This window comes from Equus asinus, chromosome 20 (assembly GCF_041296235.1).
Source record: "Equus asinus isolate D_3611 breed Donkey chromosome 20, EquAss-T2T_v2, whole genome shotgun sequence".
Classification (NCBI taxonomy): Eukaryota; Metazoa; Chordata; class Mammalia; order Perissodactyla; family Equidae; genus Equus; species Equus asinus.
This window is the reverse complement of record NC_091809.1, coordinates 82,583,859-82,608,610: the sequence shown is the minus strand read 5'-3', so window position 1 is coordinate 82,608,610 and position 24,752 is coordinate 82,583,859. Positions and strand designations below refer to the sequence as shown.

General features: G+C 47.8%; 1 protein-coding gene and 1 long non-coding RNA gene across 6 annotated transcripts in view; both read right to left on the bottom strand.

The window, feature by feature from the left end:
* The window catches only part of ARRB1 (arrestin beta 1), a 76,770-nt gene extending 67,860 nt beyond the window's left edge, over positions 1 to 8,910 (bottom strand). Inside the window, exon 1 of one of the 5 annotated variants that reach the window (XM_044751915.2) lies at positions 8,565 to 8,910. In XM_044751915.2, coding sequence (XP_044607850.1) covers positions 8,565 to 8,584 — 20 coding nt within the window. In that variant the 5' untranslated portion in view covers positions 8,585 to 8,910. The remainder of the gene's footprint in view (positions 1 to 8,564) is intronic. The other 4 variants (XM_070490687.1, XM_014855864.3, XM_044751914.2 and 1 more) reach the window with 4 other exon arrangements.
* A 1,477-nt stretch (positions 8,911 to 10,387) lies between these two features.
* Positions 10,388 to 23,341, bottom strand: LOC139041133 (uncharacterized). Its single transcript, XR_011495822.1, has 3 exons — positions 23,222 to 23,341; positions 11,757 to 11,875; positions 10,388 to 11,014 (listed from the first exon to the last, which is right to left on the bottom strand). It is a non-coding gene; the product is annotated as an uncharacterized lncRNA (long non-coding RNA).
* Positions 23,342 to 24,752: the final 1,411 nt, after the last annotated feature.

Sequence of the window (24,752 nt, the reverse complement as noted above, 5' to 3'; positions counted from 1 at the left end):
CAAGTGGGGTCCCTATCTCCCAGACCAGAGGCCCTGCCCTGGATTCATCTCACTTGGGTGCTGTCCCCAGATAGCACCCTCTCTCATCTGTCTGCCTGCCCGTGTCTCTCTCTGCTCCCTTACCCTCTTTCCCCACTTCCTGCTCCCTTTCTCAGTGGGCCCAAGGTCTGAACCCTCCCTGGATAGCATCTCTCCTCCTCACATCTCTTCTCAGCCTCACCACCCCCTTCCCTCCACTCCTCTGAGCCAAGGAGTAATTCTTGGGTGGTTTAATTAGCTGCTTATGACCGCAGCCTGCTGGATCCAGTGCCCAGAACCCTGTCCCCACTAATTAGGTGGGTTCTGAGTACTTGCCCAATGGGAAACTGATGGGGAGTTCTGTGTTCTGCCATCCGGCCGAGGGAGGGCTCTCCAGCTGCTTACAGAGCTCCTTGATCACGGGTGGGTCATCGGAAGCCATGGTCCTCTCCTCAGGCCAGGTCAAATCACACTGGATACGCTGTAGCCAGGTCCAGATGTCCACCCTAAAGGGGGGCTCCCTACTCTCCCAGGCCACTGCCCAGACCCAGGAAAGGCTCAGTAAATGTCTGAGGATGATGAATGCAAGCGACCTTCTAGGGGCCAGGAAGGGATGGCTCCAGGGCTGGGACACTTATTTGCAAAGTAGGATTTGGACAAGTGAGGATGGCACTCTAGATGGGGGAGCAGCAGAAGCAAAGGCCTAGACACTAGAATGAGCCACCAGTCCCCTTGCCAGGCAGCTCTGGTTTACAGCAAGCTAAAGCGATCATCCAGTGACCTCTGCCCTTTGGGTCACAAAGAATAATCTTACGCCTGTGGCTCTGGGCCACTTTTAGATACTTCAAAATCAGCAATGATTCCTACTGTCCTCACCAACCACTTTGCTCACTCCCCAAGTATATCTTTTCACAGTGAAACACCTACATTCAGCTTCCTTCGCTGAACAAATATTTATGGAGCTCAGTACCATGCCTGGTCTGCACAGGTGCTAAGGACAACAGACCCAGGCCAGGTGCCCTCGGCCTCACACAAGACATCATAAGTGTGCAAATAACCAGGACCCACGTAGAGAGGGAGGGATGAATGCAGAGAGAGAGAAAAAAAAAGAGAGAGAAGATGGCAGAAAAAGGTCACAAGGCACTTGGAGGTCGGTGAGGGCTTCCTGGAGGAGGAGGCCACGTGTGATCTGGTCCTTGAAGGACAGGAAGGGCATTTGTAGGTCAGCCTGGAACCTGTGTACTAAGGGCCAACGATAAAACAAGCTTGTGCTGAGTCCTTTGGGGCCTCACAAGTGAGTCAAATAGGGTCCCTTCCTGGGGGAGCTCACAGCCTGGTGAGGGGGCAGACCCAGTAAGAGGTCATCTAAGAGCGACTTCACATACAAGTGCCCTGTGCCAGTCTCCAAGCTGTATCTATTTTAACTCATTTAATCCTCACAACAACCTGTGGTGCAGACACTGCTACTACCCCATTTCACAGACGAGGGAGCTGCAGCGTAGAAGGGGTTAAATAATTGTGGGGAGGTCACCCAGCTGGGAAGTGGCAGAGCCGGCATTTGAAACCAGGAAATCTGGTTCTTCCTAGAACCTACTCACATGTTCATCAGCATCTAGTCTATGCGGATCAGACCACAGAGGAGACTGTGGGCCTTAAGAGGAGGGTGTCCAGGAGGAGGGAACAGCCGGGGCAGAGAGAATGAAACCTCACAGGACCTGCTGGGGACTGCAGGTGCTTTGTGAGGTGGGAGGCTGCTAGAGCGAGGATCAGAGCCTGTGGGCGCAACCCACACCCGCCAGGCCCAGCTCCCCAGCAGTCTCAGTCCCACTGGTCTGTGGCAGAGGCCTGAGCTGCCCAATCCCCCACTTCTTGCCCCCCCAGAAGAAAGGTCAGCCCCAAACCTGCTAGCAGAATACAGGAAAGAGGTGGCTCAGGGAGAAGGGCCTTTCACATGCTGGCTGATTTGACTTCCACGGGGACACCAAGATCGAGAGAGGGTGACTGTCGTGCTGGAGGTCACACAGCAATGAGTAAGCAGAGAGCACGTCTCTGAGACCCTCCTGAGATGGCACATCCCAGCAGTCCACGCCTCACTCCCTCCCCTGGCCCTCTGTCAAAACGCATCCACACCTATTGACCCCACACCTATTGACCTCACAGGCCAGGGGAAGGGGATGAAGCTGCAAAAGGACCAGGAGGATGAGTTGTGGGGCCAGTGTGGGAGGCAGCTCCTGCTCATCCTGGCTCACACTTGCTCTCTTTCTGGGCTCTGGGTGCACCCTGGAGAGACAGACTCAGACCTTGAGGGAGGAGTCCTGCCTCCTGCTGGCCTGACATCGGCCACAGCACCTGGCCTTGCTCCAGACTCTTTAGACCAACAGAGAGATCCCTCTTCAGGTACAGGAGGGCCCACCGGGCCAGCTGTGGTCTTGGCTGGGCCAGCCCAGCCCCAGACAGAGGGAAAGTTGCACAGTGGCTGTGGTGACTTCAGTCACACAGAACTCCAGGGACCTGTCTGGTCCGGTCCCTGGGGCCTGGCCTCCTGGGGGCCTCATCTGCCACAAGGTCTCCTGGGAAGGAACAAGCAGTTCTTCCGAAGTAGGACTAAAGATGGGGCCAGTCCCAGGAAGGAGGAGGCGTGTCTCCAGAGAGACGACCCTGCCAGGGCCCCTTGGGGAGGGAGAGAGGGGGCTGGGACAAGAGTCCTTTGTTCCTCTCTCAAAAGTAGCCACCCCATCCTGCCCCACCTCCTCTCTTCTACACCCTCTACTAGGACTCAGGCCACCCCTGGGGCAGGACCCATCCTGGACACGGGAGGGAGGGAGGCTGCCCAAGAACCAGTAGAGAGGACACCTGTTCTAGTCCCAGGGTTCGTACTGGACACAAGAGAACAGGGGAGCCATCCTCGCCTCGGAAGCCCCCAGGCTGATGTAGGACATGGCTCTCACCTGCAGGAGCCCATCTGCTGGGGGAGAAGCAGGCTTCATCTGCGTGAACGCCCTTCTGATAGGGGTGGTCCATCCCCCTCCCGCAGCGCTTCCCGACCTGATGGAGGAGCACTCCACAGCACGGAGTCTAACAGGGGAAACGTGGCTCCCATCCTTAGAATTCCCTGATGGGAAAGACCTAGTTTCAGCATGGAGGGAGCCCCTGAGCTGAGAGCAGAGGCAAGAAAGGAGGAAGCAGCTCAGTCCAGTCGATAAATCCCTGCCGGGCAACTCCCATGAACCAGACCCAGAGGTGGAGAGCGGGCCAGCAAACAGGAAACAGAAATAGCCCCAAACCACTGGGAGCTCACCCATCTGGGAACAAAGGCACCTGGAGCATGAGTAAATGAGGGAGACAGTGCCATGAAACCCATGAACCCCAGCACCCAAGGCCTGCTCGCCACGGCGCCATCTTCCTCTGCAGCCTCAACCCCTCACTCTCCCGCACCTGTACCTACCATCTGCACCTTGGCACAGGGTCTTCCTTCCGTCTAGAACACCTAAGCCTTCCTCATGCCCCCAGACCCAGCTCAGGGGGCACCTCATCCAGGAAGCCTTCCCCAAGACCCAGCCTGAGTCAGATGCCCCTCTTGCAGGTGCCAACACACACATGCCTCCCCTGTGACCAGGTCACATTTCCACCATGTCCTTCCTACCCCCCAGCTGAGCCTGACCCACCAGGTTCCCGAACCCACAGCCCCCACCAGCCCCAGCCCAGGGCCTCACACCCATCCTCCCAGAGGCTCACCCCAGCTCCAGACATGGAGAAAAGCAGGTCCTCCTGCTTTGCCCTGATCACTCCACTAAAACCCCTCTCACTGGGTCACCAGCCACTGCCTTCTGGCTAAATCCCAGGGATCTTTCCCAAGCTCGTCCTCTGTTGGTCCTTCCCTGCTTCTTTGGCCCCCAGGACACAGCCTCCCCTGTTTCCTCCCTCCTGTCTCTACCCTCAGGCATTGGTGCTTTCCAAGACCCCAGCTGTCCCTAACCATCCTCTCTCCACAGCCATACCTTCTCCCTGCACCATGTTATCCACATTCCCCAAGTCAACTACTATCTCTAAACCAAAGGCTTTCAAATCCCTGCCTCCCTCCTCCCTCCCTACCCTGAGATGCAGACGCCCCACCTCCATCCCTACCCCGAGATCCACACCCACCACCTCCATCCCCGCCCCAAGATCCAGACCCATCTATGCAGCAGCCTCCCTACATTTTCCTTAACCACTAGTCTGGCTCCCTGCCAAGCTGCGCCCCCCTGCAGGCCTCGGTGAGATGGTCAGCGGGGTCACTCTGGCAGCAGTGGAGGATGGCCTGGCAGAGGCCAGGAGGCCATGCAGGGCATGCTGACTCCTGGCCTGTTGTTCTTCCATTGCAGCAGCCCCGAGGTGTGGCAAGCCCACCACTCAGAACCCATGAACCCATGTCAATAGGAGGCTTCAGCCTCAGGAAAGGGGGCCCAGACTTGGAAGGAAAAGAGCTGCAAAGAAGTCTGAAGCTCAGAGGACACCCTAGAATCAAAGATAAGAGATGGTGGGTCAGGCTCAACACTTCCGCTCCCAGCAGCCCCACAAGCAGCCCTGGCCAAAGCCACACGACTTCCCCATGTTCCAGCCAAGATGGGTCATACAGAGCTTAACCACCAAGAAAGACAACAGCCAAGGTTCACAGAGAGCTGGTGATTACGTGTCCCCATCACACACCCCCTCCTCCCTGCCAAAAAGAAGAGTTCATAAACAGCTGTAGGAAAGGAAATTCCATTCCATCCCACTGCCTCTCAGGAAGTCCCTCCTGTCGTCTAACTCTGATCCTTCCTGTTGCCAATTAAGTTAGAGGGAACAGCAAGAACCAGAAGGGATGTACAACTTGAGAATGGGGCCACCAGGGATGTTGGGGAGGCCAACTGTGAGGCAGACAAGCCCCCGCCTTCCGGGGGAAAGTGTGGAGCAGCAGAAGGGTGGACAGGCTTGGGTTCAGAAGCTCATGGGCTGAATGGCAATGGACAAATTACTACTGAATCTCTCCTAGTCTGCTTTCCCATCTGTAAAATGGGAACAACACGCCCTCCATTAACAGGATCATTGGGAAAACCAAGTGAGATCACGCACGTAAACCTCCGACACATTCCAGATGCCCAGCCAGTCAGGCTGCCGGACTCCACCTCCGTATTCCTGTTTCTCAGCTCCATCTTCTCCACAGCCTTAGTTCAGATCTCGCCTTCTCTTGGGCTCCTCCTCAGCCTCCTCGCTGGTCTCCCTGCTTCCAAGCTGGCTCCTCCCATCCACCCTCCTTGCCACTGCCAAAGGCTCCCTCTGAAACGAAAATCGGCTCCATCCCTCCCCTCCCCACACTGCTCTCTGAATCACCATCGCTTCAGGACAGAATCCTCTCCTGAGCTTGACATTCCAGGCTGTCTGATGACTGGCCCGGGTTCACCCTCTAAGTTTCACCCCTCGGCCCCATCCCAAGCCGCAGGCTGCACGTGTTGCTTCATGCCTCCAAGCCTTTGGACGTTCTGCCCCCTCAGCCAGGGATGACATCCCCAATCCCACCCCCTTGGCTTCTTCATCCTTCTAGATGAAGTGCAGCCGCTCCAAGGCCACCTCTTTCCCAGGAAAGCTTCCCTCACCATGCCCCCTGCTGGGACTGGGTTGAGGACTCCTCCTTAGGCCTCCCACAGCACATGTCACCCTGCATTATAGTCATCTGCTCTGTTCCAAATCCTCTGGGGACAGAGTAAAGCCATTCATCTCTGAGCCCCATCCCCTGGCGCTCAGGCTGCATTTGTTGACTGAATTTGGGGCTGCTCCCAGAGCACCTCGTGGGAGCACTCATCATGCTCCGTGCCATGTAACTAGGCCTATCGGGGGCTTTGTCTCATCCCCTCTACCCTCTTGACTCTGGGAGCTCCTACAGGGCAGTGCCAGTTTCTGACATTCTCACTGTCACTTTGATAGGGGCGGTGCAAGTCCAGGCCCAGGGATGTTTGCGATGACTCTGGATCCTCAGAGTATCGCGATGTGCGGTCTCCTCCTCTAAGTCAGAGACAAAGTAGAACCCCACGGCTGATGGAACAACGCAAGGTACAGCCCATTATTGATCTTGCCCTTCGCTTCCAAATTACTCAGGAAACCTGTCTGGAAGGGAGAGGGAGGCCTCTTGGGGCTACAAGGGAGACTGAGAGGGAGAGCAGGGCCACCATTGGGTGGAGCTGAGCCAGGCCTGGGCTCCAGGCTTCAGCCAGCACCTCCCGCCCTGCCCAATGAATCCAGTAAACACAAGGAGAGCCCTGAAAATTTTAAGTAGTGTTGATAGCTCCAATATACAGGTGGGAAAACTAAGGTCCAGAAAGGTGAAGACAATGCCCAAGGTCCCGAAGTTCCCCGGGTGAGTTAGAGGCAGACCAGGCGGAGTAACGGAAAAGGCCCTGGTCCCAAAGACAGGGTCTCCAACAGGTGCCTGGCTGCTCATGGTGTCCCCAACCTGCTGACGGCTGATTCCAGCAGGGGAGCAGTGACACTCCTCCCCAAGTCACGGGGAGGCAAACCAAGGCCCAAGAGGAGCTGAGTCACCCTGATGGCGAAGCAGCACAGGAGAAGGAAGGAGAAGGACAAAGACTCTCGACTCCCTGCAGGGAGAAAAGTCCAACCTCACTGGGCAGGAGGATCTTGGCTTTGGGGCACACGGACATGGTGGAGGAGAGAGTCACACCTCCTCCTGCTGAGGACACAGACCTGGGTCACGGTGCTGGCCAGCCGGCTGCAATGGGGACTAGCCATCAAGGTGAATACAGACGCCTCGTGATCTTCCGCAGCCTCCCCCACCTGCCTGGGCCTCCACGCACAGGGCAGGGAGGCAGCGCCTAAGGGTGAGCCATGGAGAAACGGCCCGGGTGGGCTCCAACCTCTCCCCTGCCTCTGACCCCTCTTGACCTTCAGCAAGTCGGGTAACCTCTCTGAGCTCTGGTTCCTCTTCCGGAAAACGGGAAGAGGAAAATTCACCTCCTTGAAGAACTGTCAGGAGGATGGCTGGGAAACAGTTTCTAAACCTTAGAAGCTCAAGTTATCTCTGAGCCTCAATTTCTTCTTCTGGAAAATGGAAATAATCTCTGAAGGACCTTTCTCCTGCTGTTGAGAGAGAGTGTCAGATGGCAGTGGGTGTGAAATTGCTTTGTCAGTGGTCCTGAAACGTGATGACCACAGGGCTGTTAGCTCCACCAGGGAGGGAGCAGGTCTTGCACATTCTTGATCTCCACACTATGCCTAGTACAGAGCAGGTGCTCAATAAATAGTTATTGGAAGCAAGGAGAGAGAGAGGAAGGGTGGAGAGAGGGAAGAGAGGAGGAGTGGCGCACAATGAGAGAAGAGGGTCAAGGAAGAAAAAGATGAAAAAGCGGGGTTGCAGAAAGAGCGAGAGGAGGAGACGAGTGACAAGCTTCTATCAGAACTTAGGAAGTGGGCAGAGAAGAGGGGCAGAACCAGGTGACCAGGCTGAGCGCCTGGCCAGGGCTTGTCTTGGGCCCCAGCCCCCTCCCCCTTTTGTCCCAGTTTCCCATTTCAGAGGCACAGCCTCTCCCCCTCTGAGGCAGGGCAGACTCCTAAGAAGACTGGAGCCCCTCTCTCCACCCCCAGCTCCAAAGAGATCCTAGCCACCCCTCACCCCCCCCCCCGCCCCAGGCCTTGGAGGTCAGAGGAAAAGGAAACAGAGTGGATGGGATGCATTTTTCCCAGGCTCCAGGGGGGACCTCCCACCCTGTGTGATGTGTGTGTGTGTTTCCACTTCTCACTATGTGGGAACTGCAGTCAGTGTGTCAACAGCCCCAGGGTCTGTTAGCTCGTGACCATGGGGTGCCAGGCTGCATGGGCATTAGCCTGATGTGTGTCTGGGGGGTCCGCGTTGGTACGGTCTTGTGGACACTGTGTTGGTGAGGTATGTGCCAGTACAAGCGTTCATGACAGTAAGGGCAACAACGTGTGTGTGCCAGTATCAGTGTTTGTTACAGGGAGTGCAAGTGACAGCGTACGTGTGTGTCAGTGTAGGCCAACATGTGTGTGCTGGCGTGAAGGTGTGTTAGAGTTGGTGTCTGTTGGAGTGTGACCTGCATATGCCAACATGACTGTCAGCAAGAATGGGTGTACCAGTGAGTGTGCAACCGTGTGTCACTGTATGTGATGAACGTGTGGCAGTGTATAACAGGGTATGTGCCAGCATGAGCGTCGCTATGAATGAGTGTGCCCGTGTGTCCACATGAGCGAGTGTATCTGTCAACCTGCCTCTGTGTGTCTCCGCGCCCGCTGGCCAGTGCTGGGTGTCAGCGTGCGTGTGTGAGTGTGTCTCGGCGGCAGCCACGAGCCGCGAGCCAGATGGGGTGGCCCGGTCCTCTCCTCTCGGAACACCCACCACAGTGGAGACCTCGGGGACAGGAGAGCTGAGTGCCGGGGCGCCAGGCGTCGGCGGTCCTGGGGGACAGCGATCGCAGAGCCAGGACGTAGCCTCGAATCCCCGCCCGCGCCCTCGCCCAGGTCGCCCCCACGCAGCGGGCCCGGCCGCCGCCCGCACTCACCGTGTCCCTTTGTCGCCCATGGTCCGCGGCGGCCGCAGGGAGGTGCGCGGCGTCAGCTCCCCGGCTGGAAAATCCCCGGCCGGCAGGAGGAGCGCGGGCCGTCGGCTCCTGGCTCCCTGCTCCGCCTCCTCCGCGCGACCGGCCGCCGCCGCCCCCGCCGCGTCCCCGCCCGCCGCCCGCGGCCCGCCGCCCGCCGCGCCGCACAGCACCCAGGCCGCGGCCAGGGGCGTGGAGCCGGGCGGGGAGTGTGCGCGTGTCTGTGCGCGCGAGTCCGTGTGCGCGCGAGTCTGGGTGCGCGCCGCCCAGCGAGCCGCGAGGGCAGGACGGCGGGGCGCGTCAGGGCCTGGAGGCCGGCGTTTGGGGGTCCGCACGCGTGCGTGCCCAGCTCTGTGTGTGTGTGTGTGTGTGTGTGTGTGTGTGTGTGTGTGTGTGTGTGTGTGTGGTGTACGTGAGGGCGCACGCTGGGGAAGGTGAACTGCGCGTGTTTGCACGCGAGAGTGTGCCGATGCGGGTGCATGTACACGGGTGTGTGCGATCCAATTAAAAAGTGTATTTGTGTGGATGAGCGGTGTGCACGTCTTTGTGCAGTTGGGCGTGTGTGCAAGCGTGCTCCTTTGTGTGTGAGGGAGGGCGGAAGCCCGCGGTCTGCCCACCCAAGGCCGAGCTCCTGGTGGCGCCCTTGGTGGCGTGGGGGTAGGGGTCGGTGGGAGACGGCGGGTGTCTGGCATGGCCTTCGCCCTACTAGCCACCTTCCCCCACCCCCCTCATCGCCCTTCTGGAGAGAAAACACCCAACAACCCAACAGGGACAGGAAGAAGGGGCGGAGGGGGCAGGAGAAGGCAGCTCCAACGCTGGGGAGCGATGGGGGTGGGAGGCGGACCGGAGGCAGCAGCGGCAGCGGTGGCTGCCGGGAAGAGGAAGCAGTGAGAAGAGATAAGGAAGGGGGCATAGAGCTGGCCTCCTGCGGCCTGGGAGTGTGGCCTGGCAGGGTAGCATAACGGAAGGCGTGCGCACCCAGCTCCACCGCCCGCTGTGGGTGACCCTGGACACCAGCCCTCTCGGAACCAATCTCCACATGCAAAGTGCGATACTAACACCAACTTGCAGAATTGTTTCTATGTGTTTGCTGGCCTCCCCTGAGTGCCTGACACATGGCAGGGGCCCAGTAGATGTTAGCCCATGCCTCTGCAGGCTTCTTGGTGTCCTCAAAATCCTGGCTGGAACTCTGCTTTGTCTGAGGTCCCTTCCTGCCTTGCCGGTAGTGGGAGAGTGTGAGGTCTTTCCGCCCCCTCACTGCTGGGATTTGGTTAATTGGCCCTGATAGGTCCCTAATATTGGTGTATTAATGGGAGGAAAGGAAGCTATCATTTACTCTGATGTGATTGTGGGTCTGTAAACATCTCCTGTAATTATGCTCAGAAGCAGTTACCTATGCTGGTTATATGTAGTTGGGTAATGATGTCCCAGTATAATTACCTAATTATGTCCAGATGGGCGGGTAGTGGAGGAGGAGAGGTGCTGATTGGCAGGCGGGGTAGTCCAGGGTCTGGGCAATGTTGGGAATTAGGAGAATGTGGATTAGGAACCAGAACCTTCCTCCTGGCCTTGGCCTCTCGGCTTCACCCTCATTCCCACAGGGGAAGAAGAAGCCACCTGCTGTTTCTGCTGAGGTCAGGGATCTTGGGAGGAGCACACCAGAGTCCTGCATGTTGACAGGAGGCTCACTGTGTGAACCGGGGAGGACCCTAACCAGGGTGGAGAGGCCAGGTCCCACCGCTTTCTGCACCAGACATGGGTTCAACCCAACCACACGATCTCCAGGGGCTCTCCTCATGATGCCCAAACCACATGGATTTAAAACTTCAGGCAAAGTCATCATTTGATTCAATAAGTATCTGTGGTTAGTTTACTATAAAACAGAATGTTTTAAATGACTTCCAAGTGACACAAGCAGTCTAGCAAGATGCATCAGATGGCTTCAGGTCACCGCTGGCCCCACACGGCTCTTCCCAGCCCAGCGTGGAGAGCAGGGCCCTGACATTCTAGAGACACTGAGCAGGTTGGCAGGCTGTGGAGTCAACACGCAGGATGTCAAGTATGTCCCACTGGCCTATAAACTTCACAAGGGGTGTGTGGTGTGCCGGCACTGCTTGACGCTCACAATTCTGTGAGATAAACGCTCTTTTCCCTTTTTTATAAATGAGCAAACTTATAGTCAGAGAAGCTAAGTAGTGTGCCCAAATTCACTCCCTCCTCTGGACCCTGGCCTCTGCCCGCCCCTCCTCAGGCCCTCCCCAAAGGGAAGCTAATACGTAGTAGAGCCAGGACTTAGCCATTGATTCACTCTCCATTCAATAACTGTTTTATTGAATGTCCCAATACATGGTGCCAGGAACTTACCAATATAAGTGATCAATAGGACAAGCAGAACTGTCGTTCCAGTGAGGGACCTAGGATGGGGGAAGAGGAGGTAAGGGGATATTTTTGCTTTACTTGTCAGGCTCTTCAGACAACATAGTTATGTAGTGCTAGTATAATTAAAATTAATAAAAATGGGGGCCAGCCCTGTGGTGTAGTGGTTAAGTTTGGCTTGCTCCACTTTGGCAGCCTGGGTTCATGGGTTCCGATTCCAGGCACAGACCTAGGCCACTTGTTGGCCATGCTGTGGTGGCAACCCACCTATAAAGTAGAGGAAGATTGGCACAGATGTTAGCTCAGGGCTAATCTTCTTCAAGCAAAAAAAAAAGAGGAAGATTGGGAACAAATGTTAGCTCAGGGCTAATCTTCCTCAGCAAAAAAAAATTAATAAAAATGTAAAAGTAGTCATGTTGAGGAGACTTTTATAATATAAACAATCTAATTGCAGGCAGTAATAATCGTTATGAGGGAAATAAAACAGTGATGAAGCAAAGAATAATGGGGCAAGTATACTCAGAAAAAGGCTCTTCGAGGAGATGACCTCTGGGCTGAGACCTGCAGGTGAGGACCCAACGATGTTGGTGTGTGGGCAGAGCTGCCCAGGTGGAGGGAGCAGCGAGGGCAGAAGCTGGGCCTTTCTGAAGCCCAGGAACGAGGACAGGGTGCCTGGGTTTGCGTGAACAGGGAAGGCATGGTGCAGATAATGCAGGGCTTGTGGTCAGGGCTGAGGAGTTTCGGGAGCCCCTGGAGGATTTAGGAGATGAGTAGCCGTACCTGCTTTCCATTTTTAAAGGTCACGCTGGCTGTTGGATGGAGATGTCTTGGAACGGGACGAGATTAGAGGCAGAGCATCCCATTGTCGCGGCAGGCAAGAGAGCAGATGGTGGTTTGGACTAGGGTGGTGGCATGAAATGAGAAGTAAGGGGGTCCGTAGATATATAAGAAAGAGCCAACAGCACCTGCTGAGGGACAGACTGTGGGCAGTGAAGGATCTAGGGTTACTCTGAGGTTTGGGGCACCCTCCAGGCAGGCCACCTCCCCACGCATTTCTCCAAGGGCACTGATGGATGAGAGGACAGGAGGCTCCCTCCTTCCTGTCTCGATCCACTTGTAATACATCCTCCACCTGCAAACCAGAGTGATTCTTCTAAAAAGCACATCGATTCTACTAGGGAGGCTCGTAGGAGATGGTCATCCCCAACTATGGCCCAGCGGACGCCAGTCCCATGCTGGAAATGGACCGCTCACAATAATAATTCCTTATCAAAAAAGGGAGAGAGAGAAAGAAAGTATTATTCTTGCTTTATAGATGAGAAAACAAAGGCTCTAAGAGGGAAAGCAGCTAAGCCAAGGACACAGCAAATCAAATGTACAGCTGCAGCTCAAACCTGAAGTCTCCCCTCGCTGGTGGGGTAGCTGCATGTCAGACTGAAGCGCGAGGCAGTGGGTGGCTGGTGGGTGGGGGCGATGAGTCTTCAGCTCCCTGTTCAACAAAGGATGTGAGGCTGACTGATGCCTGCCTTTGAGATGTTAAGGGATAACAGACTAAGGAGCTTCCCTGCCTGGGCCCCAACCAGAAATCTGGGGGTAGTCCTTGCCTCCTCCTCCGTCCCCCTCAATCCAAATCAAGCCAGTCCAAAACATCTACTTCCTAAGTGTCTCCCAGTAAAGCTGGAGAGATAGGCAGGAGCCAGACCATGCTGAGCCTGGAGGGTCATGTTAACGAATTTGGTCTTTATCCAAAGATCCATGAAGAAGCTTTAAGAGATTTTAAGCAGAGCAGTGACACGCTCACACATGCATTTCGAGACAATGGCTCTGGCTGTTGTGTGAAGAATGGACTGGACATGGGCCTGAGGGGTGAAGAGGGGCGGCCAATTAGGAGGCAGTGTGGCAGTTTAGGCGAGGGATGATAATTGCATTCCAGGAAGAGGACATTCAACAGCTGCACAGCCAGGGAGGACGGAAAGGGCACGACACTTTGGAAGAATTCAGTTGGATCTGTGGCCAAAGCACAGAGCGGGCAGGGGAGGGCTAGAAAGACGGATGGAGACCATATCCTGAGGAAGCAGGCTTACAGATGGGTCAGCCCCCCAGGATGGCAGGGGCTGTTTTAGGTTTGTCTAACAAGGTCTCCAGTTTGCCTAACAAGATTTCATTATGGTGGGATTTAATTTTTTTTTTTTTTTTTTGAGGAAGATTAGCCCTGAGCTAACATCTGCTGCCAATCCTCCTCTTTTTGCTAAGGAAGACTGGCCCTGAGCTCACATCCATACCCGTCTTCCTCCACTTTATATGTGGGACGCCTACCACAGCATGGCTTGACAAGCGGTGCCATGTCTGCACCCAGGATCCGAACTGGCAAACCCCAGGCCACCAAAGTGGAATGTGTGCATTTAACCACTGCACCACTGGGTCGGCCCCTATGGTGGGATTATTGGTGTTCAACTCTCACTAGGTGGACAATTCAAGGTTCTCATTGTAATCAGGGAACCAATTCTGATTGACTTAAAATAACATACAAAGAATTGATTGGCAGGATATTCAGGTAGCTGCTACTGCTGAATAACGACCATCACAACTCATATACCTACCATTGCTGGCACCAAACCCAGCCCTGTTGCTGCCCCAGAAACTGGATATGGCCACTGCCACCTCTGTCACCAGAATGGATTCTTTGCTGACCCAACATCTTTGAATCTATGCATCTGATTCTCTGAGCCTCGTCATGTGCCCTTGCCCTTGTCATGTGACCTTCCCTTACTGCAAGGACACTGAGAAACTGTGTTGTTGGTGTTTGTGACTTCCGTACTGGGAGGCAGGCTTTAACCGACTTCAAGACTCATAGGGTGGAGGATTTCCCAAACTAAGAAGGGAGTTATAGGCTGAGTAGCCAAAAAGTACAAATATCTACTTTACTGTGAAATGCAGCTGAGTTACAGTAACCGCTCAGAGCCAGGGGATGATGGGAAGGGACAGATACCCTTACTAACAGAGGCCTTTGCCAGGTTGTCTTAGTATGGTTAGCTTTCTAGAAAAGAGAGACAGTGGTTCTGATTCTAGTAATGGTGAAATATTTTGTATCGGACTAACCCTCCTGCAGATAGCAATATAAACTTTGGACAAAATATAAAAACAGGGATTTGAAGGCACTGGAGAGCAAACAAAAAGAGTTCAAAACTGGACGGGATTTCACTCTCAAAAGATGGGAACCACACTGGATGAAATCTACTTTTATATGCTTTTCCCCTAAGGGCCCTCCTTAGTCTGGGCAGTGTAGGGAAGCTAGAACTCAAGCGTAAACCTTGAGGGAGAAGAAAGCTGCTTGAGGTATTAGAAGAAGGTATTTGGGGGCTGCTAGAATGGCTAGAAATTGAAGGAGGGATCCTGGAAAGGAGGGAGCCATAGAGGGGTTAAGACTTTAAATCTGCATATAGCCTGTCCTTGGGTCCTTGGCTGGCCCCTGACTGTACTTACACAGGGCTGACTCCCGGTGGAAAGCAGTAGTCAGAAAGCCAAAAGAACTAAGCAGAGATTTCAGATGTTTTCCACCACAAGAGAGGTAAGTTTAGGTCTCCCCAAGTCATAGTGACTTAGCAGACACCTCAGGCTTTCCACTGAAATCTCAGAAGTGCCATACCTTAACAATAAAGACTGTATCCCAAGACTAAGGATTTTGGCCCAAGATTAAAGGTAAAATAGACAAAATAGCCAACAATGGAAACAATCTAAATATGGTAGACAAAATGCAGTATATCCAAACAGAGGACAGCCATTCAACAATTAAAAGAAACTAAATGGTTACTAAAACTGGTACATGTTATGACATGATGATCTTCAAAAACATTATGCTATGGGAAAAAAGCCAAACACAAGAGACCATATTTCGTATGATTCCATTTATGGGAAATGTCCAGAAAAGGTAAATATATAGAGATAGAAAGTAGATTAATAGCTGCCTGGGACAGGGATGAGAAGGGAAGAAATGGAGATTGAGAGTAAATGGTCACGAGAGATCTTATTGGAGTGAAGGAAATGTTCTAGAACTTGGTAAATTTGTTAAAAAGAATCATTGAATTGTACACTTGAAATTATGAATTATATGATATGCCTATATGTAAAAGATACCTCAATAAAGGTATATTTTTTAAAACTAAGTGATAAAATCAACAGTAACTATTTAAACATCAAACCATGAATTGTAACATTTTTTTTCAGATCTTCCACAAAAGGGTAGTTAATTAAGAGGAAGAGATAAATTTCAAATAGAAGTGATGTATGTTCTCTTAGATTTCTCAACAGTTCAATCAATGAATAGGAGTTATTCAATTATTCCTAATGAATAGGAGGAATTAAATTAATGAGTAGTTTGAATTATCAAACTAACACATTGAAACTTTTTAAAATATTTTCCTGATTGGACATAAAATACTGACATTGATGAAGATAACATAAAACTCATGACAGGACATTACAGAGAGGTCCTCAATGACAACCTAATTAAAGAATAAAAGAGTATTTGATTAGTCACCATATAAAAAAATAATTTTTAAAAAGGTCTGAAATCTTCTTATAGCTCATATATGAAAGAAACATTAAATTTTTGTACCAAATTTGACAACAACCTTGAAATGTTATGTGACATTACCAGTAACAGATGTTAAAGGTCAAAGAAACTTTTCTAAACTATTAATGATAAAAAATTAATAAAAAATGAAACAGATCTGGGGCTGCCCCCGTGGCTGAGTGGTTAAGTTCACGCGCTCCACTGCAGGCGGCCCAGTGTTTCGTGGGTTCGAATCCTGGGCACGGACATGGCACTGCTCATCAGACCACGCTGAGGCAGCGTCCCACATGCCACAACTAGAAGGACCCACAACGAAATATACAACTATGTACCGGGGGGCTTTGGGGAGAGAAAGGAGAAAAAATAAAAAAATCTAAAAAAAAAAAAAATGAAACAGATATGCCTTAACAAAGCATAAAATCAAGCTACCACAGTTCAAGTCAATCAGCCAGTAACTTAACTATCTTCTAGAACAAAAATCAATACCCTCCATATGAAGATGGCAAAGTCTAGAGTCTTCACAGCATGTCATCTATAATATCGAGTATAAAAATAAAAATTACCAGACGTGAAGAAAAAACAAAAAACAAAACAGAAAAATATAACCCATAGTCAAGGAAAAAAGCAGTGAAGAGAAACAGAATCCAAGATAACCCAGATGTTGGAATTATCAAACAAGAATTTTAAGCCAGCTATTATAAATATGTTCAAGGGCTTAAAGGAAAATATGTTCCTAACGAGTGAACAGATGGGTAAATTTCAGCACAGAAAAGGGAAAAAATAAAAAAGAACCAATTGGAAAATTTAGAGCTCAAACTACAATATTTGAAACAAAAAATCCACTGATTGGGCTTACTTATGATTGGTGGTAGGGAAAGAAAGAGTGAGTGACCTTGAAGATAGGTGTAAATCATCCAATTTGAAGAATAAAGAGAAAAAAAGATTGCCTCATTGACTCGTGGACAAAATCATGTAGTTTCAGTCCCAGAAAAAGAAGTGACACGTCACCAAAGACGATATACAGATGGCAAGTAAGTATATGAAAATATACTCCACAGCGTTTGTCATCAGGGAAATGCTAATTACAGCAGCAATGAGATACTACTGCACATCTATTAAAAGGGACAAAATCTGAAACACTGACGACACCAAATGCTGATGAGGATGTGGAGAAACAGGGACTCTTATTCATAACTGGTAAGAATGGAAAATCGTATAGCCATTTGGAAGACAGTTTGATGATTTCTTACAAAACTAAACATACTTTTACCAGATGATCCAGCAATTGTGCTTCTTGGTATTTACCCAAATGTTTTGAAAACTTAAATCCATGCAAGAACCTGCACCCAAAGGTTTATAGCAACTTTATTCATAATTGCCAAAACTTGGAAATAACCAAGATGTCTTTCAGTACACGAATGGATAAATAAGCTGTGGTACATCCAGACAGTGGAATATTATTCAGTGTTAAAAGCAAATAAGCTACTAAGACAGGAAAAGACATGGAGGAACCTTAAATGCATACTACAAAGTGAAAGAAGCAAATCTGAAAAGGCTACATACATATAATTCCATACTATATGGCATTCTGGAAAAGGCAAAACAATGGAGACAGTAAAAAGACTGGTGGTTGCTAAGCATTGAGGGCCCGGGGAGGATGGATAGGTGAGCACAGATGATTTTTAGAGCAGTGAAAATACTCTGTATGTATAGACTGTGGGTGATTATGATATGGCAATGTATGTTCACCAATTGTAACAAATATACTCCTCTGGTGGGGGATATTGATAGTAGGGGAGGCCACGCGTGTGTAGGGGTAGGGGCTAAAAGGAAATGTCTGTGCCTTCCTTTCAATTTTGCTGTGAACCTAAAATTGCTCTAATAAAATGTTAAAAATAATTTTTTTCGAAGAAGTGAGAATGGAGCAGAAAAACATTTGAGTAAATAATGACTGAGAATTTCACAAATTTGATGAAAAACATCAACTTATAGATCCAAAGAGCTCATCAAAATCCAAGGAGGATAAACACAAAGAAACAACATCTAAGTGCATCATAGTCAAACTGCAGAAAACTAAAGACGAAGAGAAATCTTGAAAGAGGCCAGAGAACAAAAGACACGTTACAAACAGGACTATATGCAGAGAAGCAGAACAAATGAGAGTTGATTTATCTAAAATAACAGAGGCCAGAAGACAATGGAATAACATCTTTAAAGTGCTGAAAGGGAAAAACAAACAGACAGTCAACCCAGAATTCTATATCTGGCAAAAATATCGTTCAAAAAATGAAAACGAAATAAAGATGTTTTCAGGTAAATGCAAGCAGATGAGGCTGGCCTGGTGGCGTAGCGGTTAAGTGCGCACATTCCACTTCAGGGACCCGGGGTTCACTGGTTTGGATCCCGGGTACGGACATGGCACCGCTCATCAAGCCATGCTGTGGTAGGCATCCCACATATAAAGTAGAGGAAGATGGGCATGGATGTTAGCTCAGGGCCAGTCTTCCTCAGCAAAAAGAGGAGGATTGGCAGCAGATGTTAGTTCAGGGTTAATCTTCCTCAAAAAATAAATAAATAAATAAATAAAAGCAGAGAGTATTCATCACCAGCAGAGCTGCAGTACAAGAAATGCTAAAGTTCTTCATGCTGACAGAAAATGACACCAGTGGAAAGTTAGATCTTGAGAAAAGAATGAAGACCACGGGAAATGGTAAATATATGGACAAACAGAATGCATTCTTTCCTTTTAACTGGCTGTTAAACACAAACATAACAGCATTTTCTTACAGGGTTTTAATGCACGTAGAAGTGAAATCTGTGACAACGATAGAACAACAGTAGGACACAGAGGACGGGGGTAATGAAATTCTGTTGTCTCAGGGTGCGTATACTGTATTCTAAGTAGACTGTAATAAGGATGCATATTGGAATCCCTAGGGCAACCACTTACAAATTGAAAGGAAATCAATTAGCCCTGGGGCCTCTGAGACTTCAGCCACTACTTCCGCCTCCCCCGATTGGACACTCGTTTTGAAGGGGGCCCCTTGTGCCGTGATAAACAGGCTGTGGTAGTTCATTATGTTCTGGATGCTTTCCCTGCCCATCCCGTCCCTCCACTTTGATCCTTCTGTCGTCACCCCCAAGATACCTTTTACAGTTCTAACTCAGTATCAGCATCTGCTTCTTGGAGGACCAACAGACTCCCCCCATGGAGTGCACACAGTATGGCTCTTGTACACACAGTTCAAAAGCAGGCAGAAACCACGGGGATAGGGCAGAAGCAAAGTAATTCCTTGGGGGGCGATATTGACTGCAAGGGGCCCAAGAAATCCTTCTGGGGTTGGGGACACATCCTACATCTAGATCTGGCTGTGGTTATGTTTATTCAGTCAATAAACACTCACTGAGAAAAAAAAGTAAATAAATTAAAATTAATAAATTAAAATGAAGTATTAAAAATATTTGATTAACCCAAAAGAAGACAGGAAAGGAGAAACAGAAGAACAAAAAAGAGATGGGACAAAAGAAGAAAACAAATAGCAAAATGGTAGACCTAAATCCTGACATATAAAAAAATTATATTAAATATAAAGGGGGTCAGCTAGGTGACTCAGCGGTTAAGTTTGTATGTTCTGCTTTGGTGGCTCGGGGTTCGCAGGTTCAGATCCCGGGTCTGGACATACACGGCGCTTGTCAAGCCATGCTATGGCAGGCGTCCCACATATAAAGTAGAGGAAGATGGGCATGGATGTTAGCTCAGGGCCAGTCTTCCTCAGCAAAAAAGAGGAGGATTAGTGGTGGATATTAGCTCAGGGCTGATCTTCCTAAAAATAAATGAATAAATAAATAAAATATAAATGGAATAAACATTCCAATTAAAAGAATAAAAAAGTAAGATCCAACTATACGCTGCCTTCAAGAGATACACTTTAAATATAAAAACACAGATGTATAGAAAATAGAGGGCTCAGAAAAGATATACGATGAAAACTGTGAGCATAAGAAAGCTAATTTAGTTATATTAACGTCAGAGAAAGTACACTTCAAGATAAGATTATTATCTGAATAAAGAAGGTCATTCCATAATGATAAAAGGATCAATTGATCTGGAAGATATAACAACCCTAAATGGGTATGCACTTAATAAAAGAGCTTCAAAATACGTGAAGGAAAAACTGACAGAACTAAACAGAGAAATAGACAAACTCACAGTTATGTTGGAGATTCATCCCTCTTTCAGTAAATCAGAACATTTAGGAGCTGCCCCAGGGCCGAGTGGTTAAGTTCGTGCCCTTGGGTTCGGTGGCCCAGGGTTTCGCCAGTTTGGATCCTGCGCGCGGACATGGCCCTGCTCGTCAGGCCACACTGAGGCGGCGTCCCACATAGCAGAACTAGAAGGACCCAAACTAAAGATGTACAACTATGTACCAGGGGGCTTTGGGAGAAAAAGGAAAAATAAAATCATAAAAAAAAAAAAAAGAACATTTAGATAAGCATAAATAAAATTCCGAAAGATTTGAACAATACTGTCAACCATCTTCACCCAACTGACAATCATAGAATTATACAACCAACAATTGCAGAATACACATGCTTTTAAAGTACACATAGAATATGCACCAAGATGAATTGAATGCTGAGCCGTTAAAAAAAACGAAATAAATGTCAAAAGAGAGAATTCTTACAGAGTACATTCTCTGAATACAGCATAATTCAGTTAGAAATCATTAAAATTAAGAGATCTAGGACTTTACATATTTAGAAATTTAAAAGCAGACTTATAAATTGCCTATTGGTCAGAGAAGGAATCATAAGGAAAATTAGAAATTATTTTGAAATGAATGGTAAAGAAAATGCAACAATAGGGGGCCACCCGGCCCTGTGGCCCAATGGTTAAAGCTCTGCTCGCTTGGCTCTGGCGGCCCGGGTTTGCTGGTTCGGATCCCAGGCGTGGACCTGCTACACTCATTGGCCACGCTGTGGAGGCATCCCACATACAACACAGAGCAGGACAGGCACAGATGTTAGCTCGGGGGGAGCCTTCTTCACAAAGATAAACAAATAAATAAAATAAGTTGCTTTGTTTCTTTAAAAAAAACGAAAATGCAACATATAAACATTTGTGAGATGTAGTGAAGCAGTGCTTTGTGGGAAATGTGCATTTTCTATGTTTATAGTAGAAAGGACAGAAGGTTTAGATCAATCATCTAAATTTCTACCTTCAGAATCAAGACAACAAAGAGCAGATTAAATCCAAAGAAAGTGGAAGAAAGGAAATAAGATAAACTATAAGTCAATGAAATAAAAAGATAGAGAACATCAACAAAGCCAAAAAGCAGTACTGTAAAAAACAAAATAATAAGATTATTAAATCCCTATAAATCTGATTTTTTTAAGTAAGTACAAGTTACTAACATCAAGAATGAAAATGAGATTATCATGCAGATTCTACAGACATAATATGGATGATAAGGGAAATTATGAACAACTTTATGCCAATAAATACAACAACTTAGATGAAATAGTAAATTCCTTGAAAGACACAAATTACCAAAATGGATACAAAAAGAATAGAAAATCTGAATTCATAATCAAATCTGATTTCATTATCAAAAACCTCGTCACAAAGAAACTCCACGTCTAAAGGATTTCAAAGCTGAATTATAAAAAAGATTTAAGGAAGAAGTAATACCAATCTTACACAAACGTGCTCAGAAAATAAAGGAAGGGACACTTCCCAACTTGTTTTCTATGGCCAGAATAATCCTGATGCCAACACCTCCAAAAGACATTACAAGAAAAAAACAAAAACTATAAATAAATAGTATTCCACTTGAACCTAGATGTAAAAAAAATCCGAAACGAAGTATCAGCAAATTGAATCCAGCCATAGATGAAAGACACAATATGTTATGACCAAGTGGGATTTATCTCGGGATATAAGGTTGTCTTCCCATTCTAAAATCAGTGTAATGTACTGCCTTAATAGATTAAAGGAGAAGAGCCAGATGACTTTGCCAATAGATGCAGAAAAAAGCATTTGTCAAAATTCAATACTCATTCATGATAAGAAAAACTCTCACTCAGCAAGTTAGCAATAAAAGGACGCTTCCTGAGCTTAACAAGGGGAAACTACGAAAAGCCTACAACTAACGTGATACTTAAAGCTGAAATATTGAACGCTTTCCCCTTAAGATCAGGAATAAGGAAAGGACCTCAGTTCTCACCACTTCTATTTAACATGATCCCAGAGATCCTAGTCATTGCAATAAGGAATAAAAAGAAATAAAATGCACAAAGATTGGAAAGAAATAAGTAGAACTGTCTATATTTGCAGATGACATGAGTGTTAACATGGAAAATACTAAGGAATGTACAAACAACTACTAGCATTAATAAGTGAAGTCAACATATAAAAAATCAGTTGTGTTTCTATATACTAGCAGGAAAGAACTGAAAATGAAATTAAGAATTCTATTTACAAGAGCATCAAAAAACATAAAATACTTAAGAATAAATTTAACAAGACACGCGAGACCTTTACACTGAAAATTATAAAACATTGTTGAGAGAAATCAAAGGAGATCCAAATAAATGAAGAAATATACCAAGTTCAGGGTGTGAAAGACTCAATACTGGGCTGTTATTTTCCCAAAATCAATCTATAAATTCAATACAATCCCAATCAAAATCCCAATAAGCTTTTCTTCTTAGCAGACATTTATATGAAAAATTTATATGGAAATAGCTAAATCAATCTTGGGAGGGAAAAAAAAAGACAAGTTGGAAGACCCATACTACGTGATTTCAAAAGTTAATATCAATCTACAATCATGAAGACAGAATGGGACTGGTGTAAGGATAGGCAAATAGATATCCACATCCTCAGCCCCAAAACAGGGTCTGGAGCTCAGCAAGTGCAAGGCAAATTGCTGGATGAATGAACGTGCTGAAGGAGCAAAGCGGCCGGGCCTCTGGGAACACCCCTACGCCCGAGGTGGGCTGTTTTCTGCAGCCACAACCCTGCACACACGCACCTCATCCAGGCCCGTCATGTTCCCTCCCACCCCGCACCTTCTATCAACCACCAACCATCATGTTTCTGTATTCGACATTTACATACATTTAAATTATTTCTATAAAATGCAACTTTTTTTTTTTTTTTTGAGGAAGATTAGCCCTGAGCTAACTACTGCCAGTCCTCCTCTTTTTGCTGAGGAAGCCTGGCTCTGAGCTAACATCCGTGCCCATCTTCCTCTAGTTTATACGTGGGACGCCTACCACAGCATGGCTGCCAAGCAGTGCCATGGCCGCACCCGGGATCCGAACCAGCGAACCCCGGGCCGCCGAGAAGCGGAACGTGCGAACTTAACCGCTGCGCCACCGGGCCAGCCCCTAAAATGCAACTTTTATAAAAGTAATACTTTGGTTTTTTGAAACGCTCGATACAGAACATTACTAAGGGAAAACTCAGACTTGCTCCAGCCCAGCCCAGCCCACCCGGCCCTACATGCCCTCTCTAAAGGAAACCAGTCACCTTTTCTGCTTTGAGAAGTGGTGGCTTTCACCCCAAATCTGACTAACATGCATATACTTTCATTTCCTGGTTTAGCAACTGGATTAATATTTCTTGACTCCCCTCATGAAAAAATGAAGAAATCTGCTCACTTACACTGCTGCTCATCTTCCAATTTCTTCCACTTTGTGTTAGTTTATTCTTCTATTGGTTGCTCCTTCAAGCTCAATAACCATTTAAAGCCCTTGTTTCCAGTGGGTCCGCTTTAGCTCTTCTCATGGTTTCTACTACGTAAGATGAAGAGCTCAGCGCCTGTGCCCCAGTTCACCCCTCCCCCACCCCAGCCTGCCCACTCTGACACTTACACTACTACTTTTACGGTGCCAAGAGTTATCACATTTACAAATGTTCTGTACCTGTAATTAAGTCTTTGGTGCTGAATCTAGAAAGTAATTCTGAGCATGTAAATCCAATAAATTTACAACACTATGATTAGAAATAAATTCTAACTTGAGATTCTATTGGGTCCACAAAACAAGAAAGGGCTCCTAATAAAATAAAATTAATCAGAAAACATGAAAGAGTTCTGGGAAATGAAAAATACGATTGCCAAAATAAAAAAATATCATGTGAAAGTCTGGAAGCTAATGCTAGAAAGTAAGGAAGCGCTTAGATAAATTAGGATGGGGTATGTCAAAGGGACACAAGAACCAGCCTGAAAGAGCCCTCAGGAGCCAAAGCTCGGACAATTTGAGCAACAAAATAAATAGTGGAGTACTGAAGTATAAACCCAAAGTATAAGATAAATATACATGAGTCCATGCCAATCTAAATAAACGACTGAGTAAATAAATACACTGCGAGAAGGAACAAATCTTCCTTACAGAGAATTCGAGATAACATATGTAGCTACTCTGCCCTCCAGATGGAGCTTACTTGGCTCTCCCCCCGTGAACGTGTGCTGGACTCGGTGACTCACGTCAAAAGAATAGAGAATGGAAAGGGAAAAAATAGCAACTTTACAGTGGAACAATCAGACAAAGGCTGTGATCAGTGATCAAGGGCACTGTCACCAGCTGATGTCATGCGATGAGAGGGGCACTTCACTTTTATGGTGTTCTCCCCCAAAACACCTCATCCCAGTCATCCCAGTCTAATCATGAGAAAAAATCCAAACTGAGGGATGTTCTACAAAATACTTGAGTAGTACTGTTCAAAACTGACAATGATTTAAAAAAAAAAAAAAAGACAAAAAACAAGGAAAGAATGAGAAACTGTCACATTGTAGACACAGGAGATATTATGACTAAGTACAATGTGGTACACTGGATTGGGTCCTGGAACAGAAAAAAGATGTTAGTGGAAAAACTGTTGAAATTCTGATGAAATCTGAAGTTTCGGTAACGGTAATATATGAATGTTCATTTCTTCATTTGGAGGTACTATGGTTATGTAGGATGCTAATGTGAGAGGAAACTGGGTGAAGGGCATATGGGAACTGTCTGCATTATCTTTGCAACTTCTCTATAAATCTAAAATTATTCCAAAATAAAAAATTTACTTAAAAAATGTCTAGAAGCAAAAGTCATGGAATTCTCCAAGAATACAGAGACAAAAAAGAATTTATTTAAATGAATGGGACAAAAGTTGAGTCATAAAGGATCAATTCAAGAGGCCTGTTATCTGT